The sequence below is a fragment of the Piliocolobus tephrosceles genome, chromosome 9, assembly GCF_002776525.5.
Source record: "Piliocolobus tephrosceles isolate RC106 chromosome 9, ASM277652v3, whole genome shotgun sequence".
Taxonomy (NCBI): domain Eukaryota; kingdom Metazoa; phylum Chordata; class Mammalia; order Primates; family Cercopithecidae; genus Piliocolobus; species Piliocolobus tephrosceles.
This window is the reverse complement of record NC_045442.1, coordinates 9774788-9793935: the sequence shown is the minus strand read 5'-3', so window position 1 is coordinate 9793935 and position 19148 is coordinate 9774788. Positions and strand designations below refer to the sequence as shown.

The following is a 19148-nucleotide window of genomic DNA, read 5'->3' as shown; positions in this document are numbered from 1 at the left end:
ACAGTTCCCAAGAGGAAGAGACACACCGGGCTATGTGGGAAACTGGGAAGCACCGGGGTGAGGAGGCAGAGAGAGCACTGGGGAAATGGTGAGCCAGAGCCTTTGCTGTGGTTTTCATAGCAAGAAATGGACAACCAGCAACTGGGTTATGCAGGGCTAGAGCTGAGTTTGAATAATTTTATAGGGCTCAGGGTGTCTGGGCTTCCAAGTTGTCTGGGCTCTGGCCCCAGGATGACTGGGGAGCTGCATTGCCCACTGTAAAAGCTCAGGAAGGGAGATGGTCGGGGTGGGCTGGGATTGGTTGTTTTGCATACAAAAGGTGTGCTCCAAGTGCTGCTATATCTAGGGGTTAGCTAGTCCCGAGGGGGCAGTCCTTCCCAGGTCAGCAACATGTCAAACGATCATAAAATACAGAAAATAATCAACATAACTAATACAAGCGTGGTTAAGATGAGGGGGGAGAGCCGGGAGAATGGTGGATCTTCTGAGGCAGGGGGAAGACCTGACGGTGAGAGAGTGGCTTGGGAAGGGGCGGGTTGGCTGTGTGGTCAAGGTGGTTGGTTTGATTGGGAGGTTGCTGTCAGCCCGAAGGAGGAAGCCGGGGCAGAGCCTTCCCGCAGAAGAGACTGCAGGAGCAGGACAGTCGGCGAGATGGGTTCCAGGGTGGGTGTGGGCGAGCAGTGTCAGGTGGAGCTCAGCGATGTGGCCTGCATGGGCTGGTCACTGCGACTGAAGATGGAACTGTGCTAGGGAGGCGGCTTAGGTGGGGGGACAGACCCAAGAGCTCCGAGTCATTAATGCTGGGGGCGCCACCTGTCACACTGTGTGTGCACAAGCCTGTGCTCAGGGCCGAGGTCTGGGAGTCATCAGCATAGAGATGGCGTCTGAGGCCACAGACTGGGTAAGACCAGTTATGGGAGAGGGCTGCGGACTGAGCCGCTGGGCACCCTGACATTCATGGCCACAAAGAAGAGCAGGTGCAGCCATGGAGGCACGATGAGGACCAGCGAGAAGTCCATTGTCCTGGAAACCAAGTGAAAGTTTCAGGAGGAGCTGCCAACAAAGTCAACAGGGCCAGAAGATTGGATTAGGGTTGGCGTCTCCAGACGAGCATCTGCGGAGGGTCTGACGGTGCACTCAACTTGACCCTCAATGAAGCAGAATATTACCCACTCCCAAAAGAACCCCTTGCTTCTCATAAGCAGAGCTGTATTACCAAAAAATTGTACTCAACGATTGTATTTTGAATTCTATCTCTACATATTTGTGGAACCTCTTTTCTCTCTGTTACATTAGTACCTAGTATCTTCTGTTTTTCCTCTTGGGTCCACAAAGTCTAATATATTTACCATCTGGCCCTTTATGGAAACACTTTGGTCATCTTGAGCCAGAGCAAGAAAGTGGAGGAGGCATTTTGAGAATGAATGAGGGGCCACGGGTCACATAGAACCCAATGCAAGGCTTCCTGAGGATCAGGGCATGGCAGCCTTGGGGTGATTTGGTAGGTAGAGGCTCTGGTAGGCCTGAAACATTCTGGGAGTGGTCTTCGTGCAGCCTGGAGAAAGCTGGGCGGTCAGTTCCAGCCCAGCCTCCTCCTGGGGCTTGGTCTCTGAGGCAGATGGGGAAGTCAGAGAGAGTGGAGTAGCTGGGGAGGGGTAAGGGTATCTCACCAGAAATATGTCACTTTCCCCAGTATCGCCCCTCATGGCTGTTGCAGTTCTGAAATGCTTTAGGCAATGCTGTGATCCATGTCTTGTCTGTTTCTGATCAGTATCTGTCTGCTACACTGCAAGCGGGCAGGGACCAGCTCTGCTCTCCCAGGTGCCTCTAATACCAAGGACATGGCTGGTGCTCCCTCAATATTTGTTGGAAGAACCAGTGAAGGAATCAATGAATGAGCAAATGAACTATGCTTCACCCTCACCACAGTGCCCAGCCCAATGACTCGTGCACAGTAGATGTTCAGAAAATATTTGCTGAGAAAATTAAATTTTGGCTTTTTTACGCTTTCTAGCTCAGGTGTGTATGTTTGGTGCCTTTGACGCCCTGAGCAGGGCTGAGCCCTGGGGTGGAGCAATCTGCTTCTGATGTGACTCAGGGCTCACGGGACTCCTCTCTGCAGCTAGCCCATCACAGCCAGCTCCTGAAGTCTGCCTTCAGGGAGGCGCAGACAACTCACGCCAGCCAGCCCAGGGCAGGGGGAATATCCATGCCAGCAAGTTTCGACTGAGAGAGCCTTTTGGCAGAAAAAGTCATGTTTATTTCCCTTGTTTCCCCCTAGAAATCCCAGTCATCACCTAGACCCTTGATGAGTTAAGTTGCAAAACCCCTGGCCCAGGTGACCTCAGAAACCACTGGCCTTCCCTGAGGGAACTTGAAAGGGGGGCATTTGAAATGGAGGGGAAGGAGAACCGACCCTCGAAATGCAGACAGGCTGCTGAGGATGGGAGCCTGGGGCTGGTGCTAAGGGTGTACAATGAAGCACTATGGTTAAAAGCTCAGAATGTCTGAGCTGCCATTCTGCTCTCTTTCTGGGGATCTGAGCTGTGTGACCTCAGGCAGACGTGCAGCCTCTCTGATCCTCAGTCCCTATTTGTTAACTCTGAGACCCACTCATGAGCAAGACAGACCTGTGGGTGCAGAAAGGGCCTGTGGTGTACCCAAGGTTATGGGATGGCTGCCCTAGGCCCTCTGCTGCGGAATTGGGCTTTGAATCCAGCTCATCTGGCTCCAAACTCAGGGCTTACCCTCTTCCCACACTGTCCCTGTGGGGGGGCAGTTTGGTGGATGCAAATCACAGTCCCTTATGGTGGAAAAACAGTCGAAAGGGGATGGCTCATGACCTGGGGGAGACGGGCCAGGGTGCAGGGAGAGGCAGCTGGGATTTCCCCACCCCCATTCCCCGGCCCCCGCCTTTCTCTGCCCTGCCAGGAAGAGAATTCCTCAGGGAGCCTTGGGCCTCCAACCCTGGGCAAGTCACAAGGCTCAGGGAGGCCGAGGTTTCAGCCTCAGCTGAGACTTGCCCGCTTCTAGATCTGACCAGGACCTGACATTAAAGGGGCCTTTCAAAGCATGCAGAGCTGATGGTACACCCCAAAAAGCCCTCAGGATCCCCATTGGCCCTCAGGCCTGCCAAGGACCCTGCAGGAGCCCGGCCTCCTCATGCTGCTGGCGGCTCTTCACCATGGGAGAGGAGGCCTTTCACAGTCTCTGTGCCCCAGACACAGTGCCCAGCACCTATAGGGCAGTCAGCAGAGGCTGCCCAGCAGGGAGGAGACCAAATCTCCTCCTTGCTTTGCCACAGGTTCAACAATGAAGAACCCAGGTGCAAGCCTGAGCTGGGTCCTGGGTGCCCCATGGCAGGAGGACACAGCCACTCGCAGGTGGCAACTGAGAGAGCCCTGGTGCTCTTCCCCAGCCTCTCTCACGGGCCTGCTGCATTGCCTGAGAATCCCCACCTTCTGCCTTCATACCCAGCCTTACAATCCAAGGTCAGCAACCCGTGCAGCCTCAGGCTCCTAGGACGGCCCACAGTGCTCAGCCTGCTGCCCCAGACCTGAGTAGGAGCAGGTTTGCAGAGGATACTGGGGATGAGCCACGGGGCTGGGGACAGGGTTGCTGAGGACAGAGATGGTGGGGTGAGTCCAGTCTGTAGCCATCAGTGAGACTGGACACCAGCCTTCCCAAGCCCAAAGCTGTGAGGCTGGGGGCCACGGAGGTCACCAACCCCTGAACAGGGACTGGAAAATGTTCTATTTCTGCAACTTTCATCAGCTGCTGCCTTTGAAGTCAACAACAGCTGAACTTCAGCAACTCACAACTACTCAGGTGGCTGATGTGTGTAGTTTACACACGTCCTGGAAAACTCACAAAGTAACTTCACAACAATTTTTTAAAAAGCAAAAAGATAAATAACTAGTAAGCACTCAAAAATTACTTCTACCAAGAGCTGGAGAATTTGTCCTGTCTCCGTTGTGGGGGACAAGGCTGACTCTTGGAAACCAGGTGACCTTCCGTGGGAAAAACACTGTGATGTGAGTTCGGGAGGAGGTGGGTCTGCGGCCTGACCCCTCGCATCGCCCTGTCCACCTACTCCACTACCCCAGTCATAGGGCCTTGCCTGGACAGGAAGATGCACTGTCCCAGAATGATGCATCCAGAAGCTCAGCCTTCTGCTGAGGGCAGCCCCCTCCCTACTCAGACCTGCTTGGGCTGTACAATAGAGCACGGGGAAGTGGCCAGGGGGTACCCCCTCCATCCCACGCTTGCCCGACTGGCCAGCTCTCCACACCACCCTCCTGTGGTTGGCTGAATAACGGCCTTTGAAGATGGCCACGTCATAATCCTGAGAGACTACAAATATGCTCCCTTCTATGGCACAAGAGGCTTTGCAGACGTGATCTGGAGATGGGGAGATAATCCCGGATGATCTGGTGGGCCCAGTGTCATCACGAGGGTCCTTACGACACTGGGACCATGAGGGTCAGAGAAGGCCATGTGATCTCGGAAGCAGAGGGAGAGTCAGACTTGAAGATGCCATGCTTTTGACAGTGGATGAAAGAACCAGGAGCCATGAGTGCAGGCAGCCTCTCGAAGCTGGAGAAGGTAGGAAAACAGACTCCCCTTGAGCCCCTGGAAAGAACCAGTCCTGCTCATCACTTCACTTTAGCCCAGTGAGACCGACTTCAGACTGCCGGCCTCCAGCACTGTGAGATCATAAACTTCTGTTGCTTTGAGCCACTAAGTTTGGGGTGATTTATAGTAGCTGCTGTAGTTTGGATGTGTGTACCCCAAACCTCATGTTGAAATCTGATCCTCATTGTTTGGGTCATGGGGGCAGAGCTCTCAGGAATAGCTTGGTGCCGTCCTGGGGGCAGTGAGTTCTTCTTCTGTTTGTTCCCACAAAAGCAGGTTGTTAAAAAGAGCCTGGCACCTCCCTCCCCCAGCCCTGCCCTCCCCTCTGTGACCTCTGTGCAGCCAGCCCTCTTCACTTCCCCCAGGAGTGAAGCAGCCTGAGGCTTTCACCTGATGCTCAATCCTTAGCCAGCAGAATTGTGAGCCAAACAAGCCTTTTTTCCTTTATAAATTTCCAGCCTCAGGTACTCCTTTACAGCAACACAAACTCACAAAGCTCCCAGGCTGCTCCAGCCAATGCGGCATCTGCCCCACGGGACCTATTCTGTCTCTGCTGCTCCACAGAGAACCCTGCCCAGTGAAGTACTGGGCAAACCCGATTCATCAGTGATGTTTTCCTATCAGTCCCCCTGGGATCCACCTCACCACAGGCCGCACAGCTGCCTGGAGGGTGAGATTTCTGGAGTAGCAGGAAAATAGCCACCCACACAATCCCTGTCTCCACACTCAGGGATCCTTGGAGTTCCTCCACCTGGAGCACAGCCTTTGCTTCAGTTCCCAAATAGGGTCATTTTGTGGGGAAGAGGCGTGCTCATCAGGATCCTTCCCGAGGGCTGGTTCTCGGTGGGGAGTGGGTGGCCTCACGGGAGAGGCTTTCAGAGGAAATCTGAAAGGGAGGGAAGTTGTGCCCTCAGCCCTCAAAGATGCACCCCAGCCATTCTGCTCCTGACTCCCACCTGTCCTCCATTCCCTGCTGGGTAAAGCCATTCCTGACCCTGGCAGGAAAAGATGGGGTCTTCCCTATTTCCACCTGGACACACCAGCCCCCAACCTCAACACACCACCGTGGGAGGCGGTGCTGGGGAGAAAGGGTCCCCCAGGAAGGTCTGCCCAGAACTGGGGGACCCACCAGGGTCCAGGCTGTGCTCAGGATGGCCCAGCTTCCAGAGCCCTAAGCCTGAGATGTCCTCTCTGTATGGGCTGAAAAGTGTGCCCCAAATTCATATGTTGAAGTCCCAATCTCGAGTACCTCAGAATGTGACTGCATTTGCAGACAAAGTTTTTAAAAGAGGTGATGAGGTTAAGATGAGGCTGTCAGAGCGCGCCTTCATCCCCTCCGACTGGTGTCCTTATAAGGAGAGGAAGAGGCAGCAGGGCTGTGTGTGTGGCCATACGAATACACAGAGAGCATCAGCCATCAGCAAGCCAAGGAGAGAGACCCCCAGAGAAACGAGCCCTGCGGCACCTTGATCTCAAGCCTTTGGTCTCTGGACTGAGAAAAACAGTTTCTGTCGTTTGTGATCTTTTGTCCTGGCTGCCCCAGCTGAGTGCACACCACCTCCTCCTGCGGGCTTGCCCTCAGCGATAAGGACATGTGCCACAGACACCAGGGGTCTCAAACTCACAGCTGCCAGGGACCAGGCAGGCCACCGGAATGAGGCCTGTGGTCACCTAATCTTCAAATTGGAAGGTCTGAAGACAATGCTAGGCCTGGCTGTGGGCTGGGCCGGACCTCCCACCCTGACTCACACCCCAACAGGACTCACACAGGGAGTCCCTGCTATCATCTGAATCCTTCTCTCTCTGGTCTTGAGTTTTCTTCTACCTGTCGCTAGCACCATCACACCTCATCTCTCAGCAGCCAGCACAGCTGTAACTCCCCTTTACACAGAGCCTGCGCAAGTCGAGCAGGTCCGACACTAAACCACTGTGATTCATTCGCGCCCCAGGGAGAGCCTGGCTGCAGAGGAAGCGCACCCGCTCCACAGGCGTCACTCATGTGGGTCCATCTTTAATTATGTTAAATATTAATAAAAGTACAGCGTAACTGCGATTCACTGAACATACCTTACAGGACTAAGGGAGTACAATTTAACACAGTCTGGTACACAGCTTTTGAGAACAAAAAGGAACTTCAATACCATGTTATGAGAAATGCTCCAATTCACTTTGGTTTTGAATGGCAGGCTCGAGAACCACCGCCCAGAACGGAACCTATTCTGTCAGCAAGAGCCGGGCCTCGAACGAGAGGAAGCAGAGGCAGCAGAAGTGCCCTCTGGAGAAAGGCCCCTGGAGGGAAAAACCATGTCTGGATGGCATTGATTGGCACAGAAGGGATGGGACTGCATATATAAAAAAGATCCGCATAATAAACCAAATAATATTGGAAATAATACCTTCAGTAATACTTCTGTAAGAAGCAGAATTACACCACATGTTATTCACATGCATAGGAGTGCATAAGAAAAATCCCTTGTTGTAATTATGGTTGGTGTGGAATAGTCAAATACGTACTGAAAATGACAAGTTAATTGGCAGAGAAATTAATCTATAAAAGGGTTGTGTCCAGACCGGAGGAGCCTCACTAGCAACTGGAACTGAACAGAACCCACTCAGAAGACGCACTCACCCACACGTGCGAGTACACACACACACACACACACACACGGAGTACTGCAGATAAATATACACACACACTGAAGTGATCTCTCCCTAAAGCATCCTTGTGCTCAGACCAGATTTCCCTGCTGGCGGCTGCTCCCAGTGCCGGCTATAGAGAAGGTGGCGACTGTCCCTGCAAGTGGGAGTTCGGGACACACAGCTCCTTCAGTAGCAGGAACAGCTCCCGACCATCCTGGCGCTCAGAGCCCTCTGCACACCTTCAAATGGGCTGTGTGTCCCTTCTCTGATGGCAGAAAGACAACAGCACCAGGAGGGGACGGCTGAGCGATTGCAGATCCTCCTACCCCTGAAGCCCGGTCTGTCTCACACATGCAAGTTAGAGCTGGGTAGACGGGTGCTTGCACTTTCTGGCTTTGGTGGACGAGACCTTGGCCTGAGAACTTTGGTTCACAGGAAGCTTCCCTTGACAACACTTGAGTGCAAAGCTTCATCCAGGTCCCACCTGGGCTGTTGCCAAGGATGCTCAAGTCTTCTCTTCAATCTTGCCTGTGACTGCCAAGAAATGGCAAGATCTCTTGCCCATCCATCGGTAAACCAAGCTGCCAAGTAGCCTGGAAAATTCCATGAGGAACACGACTCTTAGAAATCTCATCCCAAATCTCAACACGCCACGTTCAGCCCAAGTTCAGCTTATGCATTGTGTTTCGGAAATGGGACATGGGTATCTATAGTCCCTTGCTGGGTGAGGAACTTTGATCACACGTAGTGGAGAATGTGGAAATAAACGTTTTCCAACGGCAAGGTGGAGAAATGGAGCCTGTAGCTGGCCAGAACTAAAAATTAAAATCCTCTGTTTCTCTGATGATCTTGTAAACCTGATGAGGGCTTGAATTACCTAGATTTTCCATGAAGTGTTCAATTCCTTGAGGTTGCTCATTCTGGCATTAACAGCAAAAATTTCCCTTCCAATGATAAACTGAATTTCTTGACATGTATAGAGGCAGCAGAGAGAGAGCCAGGACTGGTTAAATGCAGAAAGTGGTTTTGTTTTAAATGTATTCATTTTCTATGTTAAACATAAGTAAAGTCCACAAGGACAGAAGAGGAGGAGGTCAGAGAGATGAAGGTGCTGCCAAAAACTGACTGATTTTTTTCCTTTTGGAGACAGTGACGTTAACAGGGTTTACCTCTGAAGAAACTAGAGGGCTGACTTTGGAGTAAAGGAGACGAAGAGCCTCCATTCTCGAAAGACTGCGGTTCTCTGTCCCAGTGAGGTTAGCGATCTCAACAAGCGTTTCAGAAGTGAATGTGGTACGATCACACCTGTGAAGATAGCCATGGAATATAGATAGCCTGCGCAACACGGCGAGACCCCATCTCTAGGGGGAAAAAAGGGAACGTGAAGTGTAAGTTCCAGCCAGCCCTGTGGCATGACCTCTGGCGTGCTGACTCAGAACCCAGACTGAGGCTCGCCAGAAGGCCGAGGTGGGCAGCGCTGGGCTGCCTTCCCTAGGTGTTCTCTCCACACCCAGTGCAGGGTCAGCTGGCTGCATCCCCAAGCTCCAGGATGCTCGGAGCAGCGCTGAATTCTTGAGAAATGGGGTCTCCACTGGCCTCAGACAGAGGAGCTCTGTGAGCGGTCCATTGCTGAGCTCTTAAACATCACAAAAGAAATTCCAAAATGGTTATAATTCATGTGTGCCTAGAGTGGCGGAGTCCTGGGGTTTTCCATACCACGAGTGAAACAGTTCCCTGCAAAGAGATGTGTACAATCCTGGTGATGACGGCATTGGCGGGCCCAGCACGTGCAGCAACAGTTCAGCTCTCACGTCGTCTTCCACGCAAACGCCTCATCCGCGAGGACCTGCGCCAGCCTAGCGTTGAAAGGCCTGTAGAAATCCCGCAGAATCTTCTGTGTGATGGGCCACATGGGCCCCAGGTTCCGGTCCTCGGGACGCCGTGCATTGGAGGCGGGGCTCTTGGTCATCAAAGCCTCCTGCTTCTCACTTAAGGGCCCTAGAATAAAAGAAGAGGAGTCCCGTAAGGCAGGAGGCATGGCAGGAAGTAAAAGGGACTTCGCAAAAATCCCAGCTATGCTTCGTATTCAGACAGGATTTTCCTTTAAGAAGAATGTATTTGGGGATTAAAATTCTTTGGCCGGATCCATTTTGGAAGCACTGAGGAAAGTGGAAATACCATTAGGAAATTGCAAAGAAATTCTGTGGCGGGTGCAGGATGCCCACCCACGGGGGAGCCCAGATGGCATTTAATGATGATACAGCGTCTGAGGCTGACCTCAAGGATTCCCTTCCAATTGCCCTTGGTGGGCTGCTCTCCATGGGTGTCAGCACATCCTTGGAGGAACGTGCGGCCTGCCGGGCACAGCCCATGGGCTTCAGTTTTCCTGCTCAGCCGCCCTCTGGAATTCCGCCATCATCGTTTCTATTTCAGGCTGCTCATGCCAAGGGCTCTGGGCCTGCAGTTTCACCCTGTGCGTCTTGCTGTGAAGTGGCCATAGGTTGGAGGGTGGGGAGGAGGCCACCTGTGCCCAGAGCCCCCATGGGCTGAACCGCCCCATCTGCAGCAAGGACATCAGTGAGGAGAGGCGTGCCGGCAGGGGCTGTCAGTCGCCCCCACGCCCCGCCCTCTGGAGTGAGGAGAGGCACTAGATCAGGCCGGCAGAGGTTGTCAGTCACCCTCATGCCCCGGCCTCTGGAGTGAGGAGAGGCCCTGGAACAGGCTGGCAGGTGCTGTCAGTCACCCCCACGCCCCGCCCTCTGGAGTGAGGAGAGGCCCTGGAACAGGCCGGCAGGGGCTGTCAGTCACCTCCACGCCCCGGCCTCTGGAGTGAGGAGAGGCCCTGGAATAGGTCGGCAGAGGTTGTCAGTCACCCCCACACCCAGCCCTCTGAGCCACAGCTTCTTGGTGTAACCCATCACTGCTCAAGCCTCTTTACCCAGGGCTCTTGGGCTCTGGCCAAAGTCCTTAGCCCATATACAGAAAAAGCATGTCCCAGCATCCTAGGGCCATATGAGATACAGAATTGGCCTTACTATCCATCTTGGGGACAAAAGACAAGCTCATTAATGGGACAGAGTCAACATGTGGTCAAATCAAAGAAAGATGAGTCTAAGCCTTGGAAGGGAAAGAACTCATCAAACTCCATCACATTACCAGCTCTCCAAAAAAAGGAGAAACAAAATCAAATGATCAAAGAGGCCCAAGTCCCAGTGGCAGGCAGATGTATTTCCAGAAACACTCAATTAACCAAGTTCCCGGGCAAGACCATTAGTCAGGGCTGCAGGAGGCGTTCTGGGAAGGAGGGCAGCTTGTTCCGAGCCTGTTCAGCCTTTCAAGCCATCCCTGGGTGCCCCGTCCACATGGGCAGCCCTCACTCTGCCAGCACATGCCTCTGCCAGCCATCACCATAGTCAGCAGTGTGGCCTGTCACCACAAAGTGACTCTCAGGCCCATGAGGGCGCTGGTATCCACAAGCTGAGGGCAGGCGCTCATGACCCAGGGGCCCAGCATCCATGACCAGCATCCAAAACTCAGCCACATGGCTGTGACTCCAGGAATTTCCAAGAATACCCGAGATGATGCAATGATATGTCTGTTCCCTCCTCCAAGCCCCATGTCCTCTGCTCCAGCTCCCCGGTGACATCCTGTTGGTCATACAAAGCTCAGCTCTCAGGCCCTTTCCTTCCATGAAGCCTTCCTCATCCCCACAGTAGCTGGGATCCCAAACCATCAGCACGTACCTTACATGACACTGCTGACCTTCCCTATGGCACCCTACCTGTCATTCAGTTAGGTGAGCTATGGCCTCCTCCTCTGCCTTCTCTAGACCATAAGTTCCCAGACGGGAAACTATCTCCTCCTCTCCAGAGAATCCCTCACCATACTGTGCACAATGACCTGTGTACAGCTAGTGCTCAATAAACGGTACTTAACAGGCCTCCTGGAGGGCATCCCCAGGCCTCCCAGCTCAGCCCATTCCTACCCAGCTGACCAGGTCTGCATTTGCCCCAGGGGACTCCCAGAACAGGTCCACAGAGCTCATGCTTTGCCCCGTCAGTCTAAGCACCACACTCATACCTAGATTCAGAAACTGGAAGACCTTGTGCATGGTGTACTTGACGTTGGATGCATGATCTTCCAGGCGAAGAATGAGAAACTGTTGTTTGTCAAAAACACTGAGCCAGTCCAGAAGGTACACAGCATAGAGCCCGACCTGGAGCCTCACCTAGGACCACAGAAGAAGGGCATTATTTCAGGAGCAGTTGCCCCAACACCATAGGGCACTTTTCCAAAAGTGGTATGGCATTTCACTGTACCACAAGAGTTATCCTAGCAAAGGTACTTTCAGAAGCTGGATTTTAACACAAGGTGTTCTTGCTTCTTTACAGGGGGTTTTGTGCTACATGTGCAAAGAATTCCTCTATTAGGGGTTGCATTTAATCCTCACAACACCCTGTGGGTAGCTCCATGCCTCCATTTCACAGGTAAGGACTGAAGTGCAGGGAAGAGGTCAAGGTTGTGGCCACCAATGGTGCGCATGTTCTTTGCACAATATCCTGTCTATTTCTCTGTTCCCAGTGTGACCTCTATGCCCAGCACACAATGGGCTGTGAAAAATCAACCACAGACACCCCAAAGACAACCTAGATGAGTGAAGAGCCAAATGCCTGATGCCAGAGGAACATCCTTGACTGTGAGGGTGTGTGTAAATCAGCATCTAATCAGCACTGAACCAAGTCCACAGGAGGATGTTCCTATTTAAGTCCTTTCTACTTTCTAGTACCCATTTCCCAGGTCTTCATCCTTCTGTTCCTTCTCTCGAGCCTTACTGCAAGCTGTGTGGTAAAGATTTCACTCTATTCAAAGAGAACTCTGGCCTTTCCCTCAGCTCCTGGGGGGTGATCTCTAGGCCCCTGGACATCCTACCGGACAGAAGTGTCCTGGTTGGCCTGGGGGTTTTGGTCATAGGCAGGCTAACACTGTGCTTTATGATGGGGCCTTGGGCCACATGGTATCAGTCCTGACTCTAGTAGGACTGGAGACTAAAGGTCAGCCACAGGAGCTGCATGTGATGGAGCCCCAGTAAAAGGCCTGGACCCCCAAGGCGTGGCCTGGCAACACTCCCCAAGGATTGTCACATACCATGGCCAGTGGCACTAACACCGTCCATGACTCCACAGGGAGAGAAGGACTCAGAGCTCTGCATTTGGGTCCCTCCTGGACTCTGCCCCCTGCACTTCCTCTCCCTTGGCTGATTTTAATCTTCATCCTTTCCCTGTAATAAATCATAACCAAGAGCGTAATAGCCTCTAGTGTGTTCTGAGAATCCTTCTAGAAAATTACAGAACCTGAAGGTGGGTTGGGGAATATCTCTCCTGAACTTGCAACTGGTGTCAGAAGTGACAGCAGTCTTGGGAACAGTTTCCTCTAACTCCACAGTTCACCCTAAACTCTTAGCAAAGCTCCCAGGAAAAACAAAAACAAAAACAAACAAAAAAACCAGCCTCTTTCCCTTTCGCTGAGGACCCCTTCTCCAGGACTTCTCCCCTTGCCCCTTCTCCAAGTGCCCAGGGACCCTGCTCTGCCTATCTGTGTCTGCGCAGAACTTCTCATCTCCCACCTGTCCCCAGTTCACACCACTCCCTTTGTTTGTGCCCCATCTACACCTGCCTGAAGCTGATACAGCCTCCTGGCTGGTCCTCCTTCCCCTGGTCTCTGCACTCCCATCTGCACCCTGCCACCAGCATGGGCTTTCCAAAGCAGTGAGCTAGCCACAGCCAGCCCTGCTTAAAGCCTCCATGGCTTTCTATGTATAGAAAGTTCTGGGCCTGGCTTAAACTTCCAGCTCATCCTCTCATATATGCAGCACTTCCCGGCTCCCCAGGCTCCTCTCTGGAGTCCCCAATTTTTAGGCAGACACTCTCATGTCACATTTCCTTTCCTGCCCAACTTGACCTGGACCTTGACCTTGAGGGCAGGGACTGTGGCTTCTCCACCATCTCATCCTTGCAAAGCCTGCACTCTGGCCCTCAACATGGTTTTTGGGTGCAATTGCTGAATACCGTGTTAACAATAAGACAATGAAAGATTGGGCAAAATATGTACAGATGCTAACTATTCTTTTCCCATTTCATTATTTTTCTAACCGTGCAGGAGGATGGGGAGGAAGAAAAGCAATTAGAGTGGATAAGTTGCCTTCAAAATTCATTAGCTGTTTCCAACCCACACTTTGTTGCTACCTCACATGCCAGCTCAGAAAAAAAGACCTCAAGCTGGGCCGAAGCTAAAGAGAAAATGAGAACGTGCCAGTCTCGGAAATAAACATGCGTGTCGCCTCCAACGCAGACGAATCATGACGAGACCATCTTGCTGTTAAGTCACCGGCCTCCCGGGGCTTTTCAATTCTCTCCCTGGCAGGCTTGTAGGCCGTCCCTTGTAGGGGAGACCAGTCTGATGAGGTTTTCCTTTTCCAGAGAACGTGCCTTTCAACAGGAGAACTTTCCAGAAGGAAAGCAGCCAGGTGTTTGTGGCAAGCTGGGGTGTTTTAGAGCAGCTGTGGCCTGCCAAGCACCTGGCTGGGCACCTGCACCTGACAGCTCTCTGAAACCTCGTTTGTGCCCATCCTCGTGAAAGCCCCCTGAGCGGTCTCAGGTGGACACAGGCCTGTACCGCAGCATGGTCCTCCTCAGCAGGCGGCGCTGAGCCAGGAAGGGGAGGGAAAGAGGAAACCGCAGGGGCTGCACGCGGGGAAGGCCTCCAGGCACTTGGCTGCTTCTCCGGGGGCTAGCTCCCCTCCCGCTTTGTGCCTTCCCTCTGATCCATCCACCCCAAAGTCCCCTCAATTCCCACCCCAACCCCCAGCCCCCTTGCCAGGGAGGGGGAGTGTGGTCACCTGAAGTGACAGTTTCTGGTGCAGGCAGTATCACTACTGCAACCATATGTACCATGAAGACAGGACAAAGACAGCCCGCAGCAGACTGTTTTCCCTCACCTTTTCCCAGTATAGGACAGAGAATCAAAATAGAACAAAAATAAAAAGGGTATTTAGGGCAAGTGCCCAATGTGCTTAAAATTAGAAAACATCAGAGCTGCGAGAAGCCTTTGAAGTTAACTGTGCCAGCTGATTCATCAAGAGAAACATGAAGGTGCAGGGCAGGGCAGGGGGCTACTCAGGGTCGGTGGCCAATACCCTTGAAGCCAGGACCTGAAGCCAGGTCACCTGTGCACATGGAACTTGTCCCTCATGCAGGGCCCCAGGGAAGAGCAATCGCCACCGAGATCCGAGGCTGAGCTGAGCAGAGTCCCAGTCCCCTCTTCGCCCCAGACAAGTACCTGGCCGAGCCTCTCCATTCCCTGCTAGGGATTTCAGTTGGGAGTTCCCACTCAGCCTCCCCACTGGTCCCCATTCATTCATTTGGCAAATAAGCTGAGCTCGTGCCACCATGTGCCAGGCACCCTGCTAGGCAGTGGTGATGTGCTGCTAAGAGAAGCGGCCTTGGCCTCAGGGAGGCTGCAATCTCGTGGAGACAGAGCTCAACTGGTAAAGAAACAGACTTCAGCGATCACCTTCTGATGCACGCAGTGGAGAAAAGGAGTGGGTAGAAAGAGAAGACCGTCAGAGTAAAGCAAGCCCTGGAGTAAGTCTCCCCGACCCCAGAGGGCGAGAAGGGGAGAGTGGTGACAAGAGCCCTGGTGGCTCTCCAACCGGAGCCCACAAACACCCACCTGGAGGGCCTGAGAAACAGACCATGGCCCTGTCCCCAGAGTTTCTGATTCAGGAGGTCTGGGGCTGGCAGAGCGTTTGCATTTCTGACAAGTTCCCAGGGGCTGTGGCTGCTGCTCATCCAGGCACCAGGCTTCTCAGGACCCTGCTCTGAGGCAGGCGCACTGGCCCCTCTGAGCATCCCCAGGGTAGGGTGTGCTGCAGAACAGTGGCGGGGGCCGGCCAGAGGCAGAGGGGTCTGTGCTGCTCCTGCATCCGGGTGCCACAGGAAGGTGGTGAATGACTCCAGTAGGGTGTGCCGGGGCCTGGGGTGCCTCACAAAGCTGCCCTCCCAGAGCTGTGGCCGGGCTGGGATTCACAGCTGGAGGGAAACTGGCTTCTCCTCCCAGAAATGAAAATTCACCTTTATGGGGAAGGTTTCTGATTGCGTGGCTCTTTCTCTGACGTGTGAGCTCTCCAGGGACTGAAGAGAAGATTAAGGGACAATCTGTTACTGCTACATCCCTCCTGTCCACTGAGCCTGCCCCTGGGGATCTCCTTTGACCAGAGGCACCCGCTAAGCTACTGTCTTGTCATCCTCAGCAAAACACAAAATTGATCATAAAAGCTCAGGCCTCCTGCCAGCAAAACCCTTTGCTTTTAGGAGCCAGCTAGGGAAGGCAAAAACTCCCTGAGTGTCAAAGGCCAGCAGACCCAGGACTGAACCTTGAGCCTGCCTGATAACAGCTATTGGTGGGAGGATTCACCTCTGTGGGCCTCAGTGTTCCCATCTGTAAAGCAGTGATGGATTTCAGGGAATCTCTAATGAGACGATGCATTGAAAGGACTTGGGACAGGGGCTGGCAGTAAAGAATAAAGGTTGGATCCCTTTCGCCTCTCACAGATGGAGTTTCAGAAACTTTTTATCAGAAAGATTCAAGCATACACAACACGGGGAGGACCACGATGGCGCCCATGAACTTATGGCTCAGGTTCAGCAGCGCTCTCAAGTTCACAGTCGGAGTACTGACCTGGAGCAGGAGGGCAGGGGCACACCCTCCCTTCTGTGTGGGAGAAAGTGTCCAAGTGCTTGGCCCCAGGGCACTGGATGGGGGTCAGCACGCTCTAAGTGGTACAAAGTGCCCGGCAGCATGCAGACTGCACATGCATATTAAATATCGCTCTTCTGCAGCAAGAAACACTATTTAAAGCTATTAAAATAAACTGTGCCTGGGGTCAGGAGTTCCCCCTGCCCTGCCTCTCCCTGCCCATCTAAACCCAGCCCAGCTTAAGCCGCTTCCTCCTAGGAGTCCCCAGTGCAAAGCCCACACTTTCCCCACTTTTCCCAGTCCTTTTCAGGCAGTCTCCTGCAGAGAGAACTCAGTGGTCCCAGGGCCTGCAGCGGAGGGCTCTGGCCCCTTCTGCGACCACATTAGCTGGATACCTTGCCCCTCGCTGTCCTCATCTGCTGACAGTCACATGGACTGACTCCTGCCTTCCCACCCACCCATCGGGTTTGTTATGAGAGTCACGCAGGATAATGAACAGGAGAAAGTTTCAAAAGGCACAATGTGGTAGAAATGCCAAGGTGGGGACGGACACATGCCTCATTCCAAGCACACAACTGGTCACAGCACGGTCCTGCACCTTCTCTCTTGGACCAGGGCCTGCCACGCCATGGGTGCTGAGTAGCAACCACTGAAGATCAGACTGTTGGGGAAATGTTGAGGCCAAACACACGTCTCAGGGAAGCTGGGTTAAAAGGCCTAGATTTGGGTCCTATATCCTCTGCTTACTGGCTGTGACTCCAGAGGAAGGCTGCCTCCCTGAGCCTCAGCTGTCCCAGTAGGAAGCCCCAGGCATGCAAGGGCCTGTGTTAAGGTTTAGTGCCAGGTTGATGCTGAGTCTGCACTAGCTGAATCCATCACTTCCCATCCTTACTCTGACGAGCACACATAGCCTCCTCGGCAGGCTCCACCTGGTGGCTCTTGTCTATCAGGAGGCACTTGGGCAGAGAAGGGGGCCAGGCAAACGGGGTCACCTGGCCGGATGGGGCCAGGAACCACCAATGCCTTCCTCCTTCTCATCCCTCCCTCAGTCAGGGTGCTGGCCTCAGACAAGCCTTGAAGGCCGTGCACCAAGCTCTTCCTTCCCTTAAATGAGGCCCCTATCAAAGACAGGACAACACTCCTATTTGGTTTCTCTTGGATTTTCCTTGGACTTTTCCCTCAAGATCCATTCCTGGAGGAGGCCTGCACCGGCTGACCCTCGGGAGACAAAGGTGCACCCTCACTTCCCACACTAAAGTAGGCGAATCCCCCCGAGCCATGCTTTAAATTCACCTGGAGACAGTCTCCTGACAACGTCACAAATTTTGTTCGTAATTACAGTTGTTTAGGATTTCAAATTGTATCATTTAATAATGCTGGGGAATTTCCTCTCTTTGCTTTGCATTTATAAATATTGGCTGATTAAGTCAGAGGGTGAGTGCCAGCCAAAGAAGTGAGCTCGGAGCCACGAACCCCTGTAAGGGGGAATTATCTTGTGGTCACGCAATGGGGGAGACACAACCAGGCCTGTCCGTTCAGATTCGCCTCTGTGCCCCCAGATCTTCAGAGATGAGGACATACAGGGAGGGCACCTCTGCTCTGAGCGTTTTACGGCCAGCTTCGGGGAGGAGGGGACAGGGAGGCAAGGGTGGCCTTCCTGTTTCTGCCGTTTTCTCAAATGCCAAGCTGTTATATTTTGGGGCAGTGTGCCCTGAACCCCATCAACAGTGATGGCAGTTCGGCATTTCAGAAAGATGCCCGGTGCAACGGACCGAGGTGAGAAGGGGTCTGGGGAGGGGCTGCCTCCCAGAGAGAGGGAAGTTGTGCAGGTGGGGGTTGCAATGAAAGGGCCAGTGGCTGAATCAGGGCAGTAGCAGAGGGTGGGAGAACAGTGGAGCTCTCTAGAAATAACTGGGAGAAAGAGGGAAAAGGACTTGTGGGTGGATTGAATCAGGCATGCTGGGATGACAGGCAAACGCAGTCCATGAGCATGTTCCCCGATTTGCATGCCACCTCGGCATTTGACCCATGATAGCCCTGGCTCTTAGCTGCTGCCATTACTGTTTATGCCAGGACTGAGGGTCCTCCATGTGGGGCCTGCAGGATGGAAGAGCCACCTGCAGCAGGAAAGTGTAGATGTGGCACGAAATGGGCCTGGCCTGAGTCACAGCTGCAACTTGATTTGTGTCTGTCAGCACACGCTAGGCACCCCTCTGTGCTCAGCATTGTGATCGTGCTGGAAGAAACCACAACCCCACCTTGAGGCGTCACGCCCAGCGCCACTTTCCTCCTGCTGGCGCCCCTTTCCTCCTGCCAGCCCCAGCCCTGAGATCGCCCTCAGGGAGCCACCTTGAGAGCCAGGCGGGCTGCCCTGCTTGTTCTCTCAGACTCACTCCATAGGGGTCCAGGGCCAAGAGTCACAGGTGAGAGCAGTTCTGGGTTACGAAGCTGGGTCGACAAGCTGTGCTGGCCAAGCCACACACAAATAAAGTTTCTCCAAGACCCTGTGTCCCCTGTGACGGTGGCTGCAGAGCCACTGGGTCATTCCCCCTTTGACCATCATAGCCCTGTGCCCGACTGCTCTCTTCATCAAACCCAAGCACAGACACACACAGGTTTCCCATTTCTCCGGGTCTCCGTTTCCTTATGAAGGCTCCCTCATGGGTTACATGAAACTTACGTTAAACAAGTACGTGTGCTTTCTTGCGTTAGTCTTTTATTATAGGTGCCTCAGCCATGAACATAGTAGTGAGATATTCCTTTTCCACTCCTGCACTATCCTCTGCTTAAAACCCTCCGGGTGGTCCCATCTCTCAGGGTAAAGTCTAAACTTCTTCTGAGGCTCACTAAGTCCCGGTGGTGTGGCCGCACCTGCCATGCACCCAAGCCCCCTCCCTCAGTGCCCCCCATCTCCCACACCACGCGGCTGGCTGTGTTCTGCATGGTAGGTGGTGCTGACCACTGGGCCTTTGCACACGCTGCTCTCAGTTCCCTGGCCAACTCTCCTTCAGGCCCCAGCACAAACATTCCCTCTCCTAAGAACCCGCCTGATGCCCTGTTCTCAGGTGGTTCTCTGGTGGCCAGAGCTCCCTGCCCAGCCTCCATCTTCTCTCCCTGCC

The 19148-nt window shown here is 53.4% G+C and overlaps 1 protein-coding gene across 12 annotated transcripts in view; it reads right to left on the bottom strand.

Moving 5' to 3' along the window:
- Positions 1-6596: 6596 nt before the first annotated feature.
- Positions 6597-19148, bottom strand: part of CHST15 (carbohydrate sulfotransferase 15) — an 85764-nt gene continuing 73212 nt past the window's right edge. For 9 of the 12 annotated variants that reach the window (XM_023224248.3, XM_023224245.2, XM_023224241.2 and 6 more), the window contains 2 exons: positions 11356-11503; positions 6597-9273 (listed from right to left, as the gene is read on the bottom strand). In XM_023224248.3, the coding sequence (XP_023080016.1) occupies positions 9083-9273; positions 11356-11503 (339 nt within the window). In that variant the 3' untranslated portion in view covers positions 6597-9082. Of the gene's footprint in view, positions 9274-11355; positions 11504-12420; positions 12554-14165; positions 15465-19148 lie in introns of those variants that run through there. The other 3 variants (XR_002734163.2, XM_023224251.2, XM_023224249.2) reach the window with 3 other exon arrangements.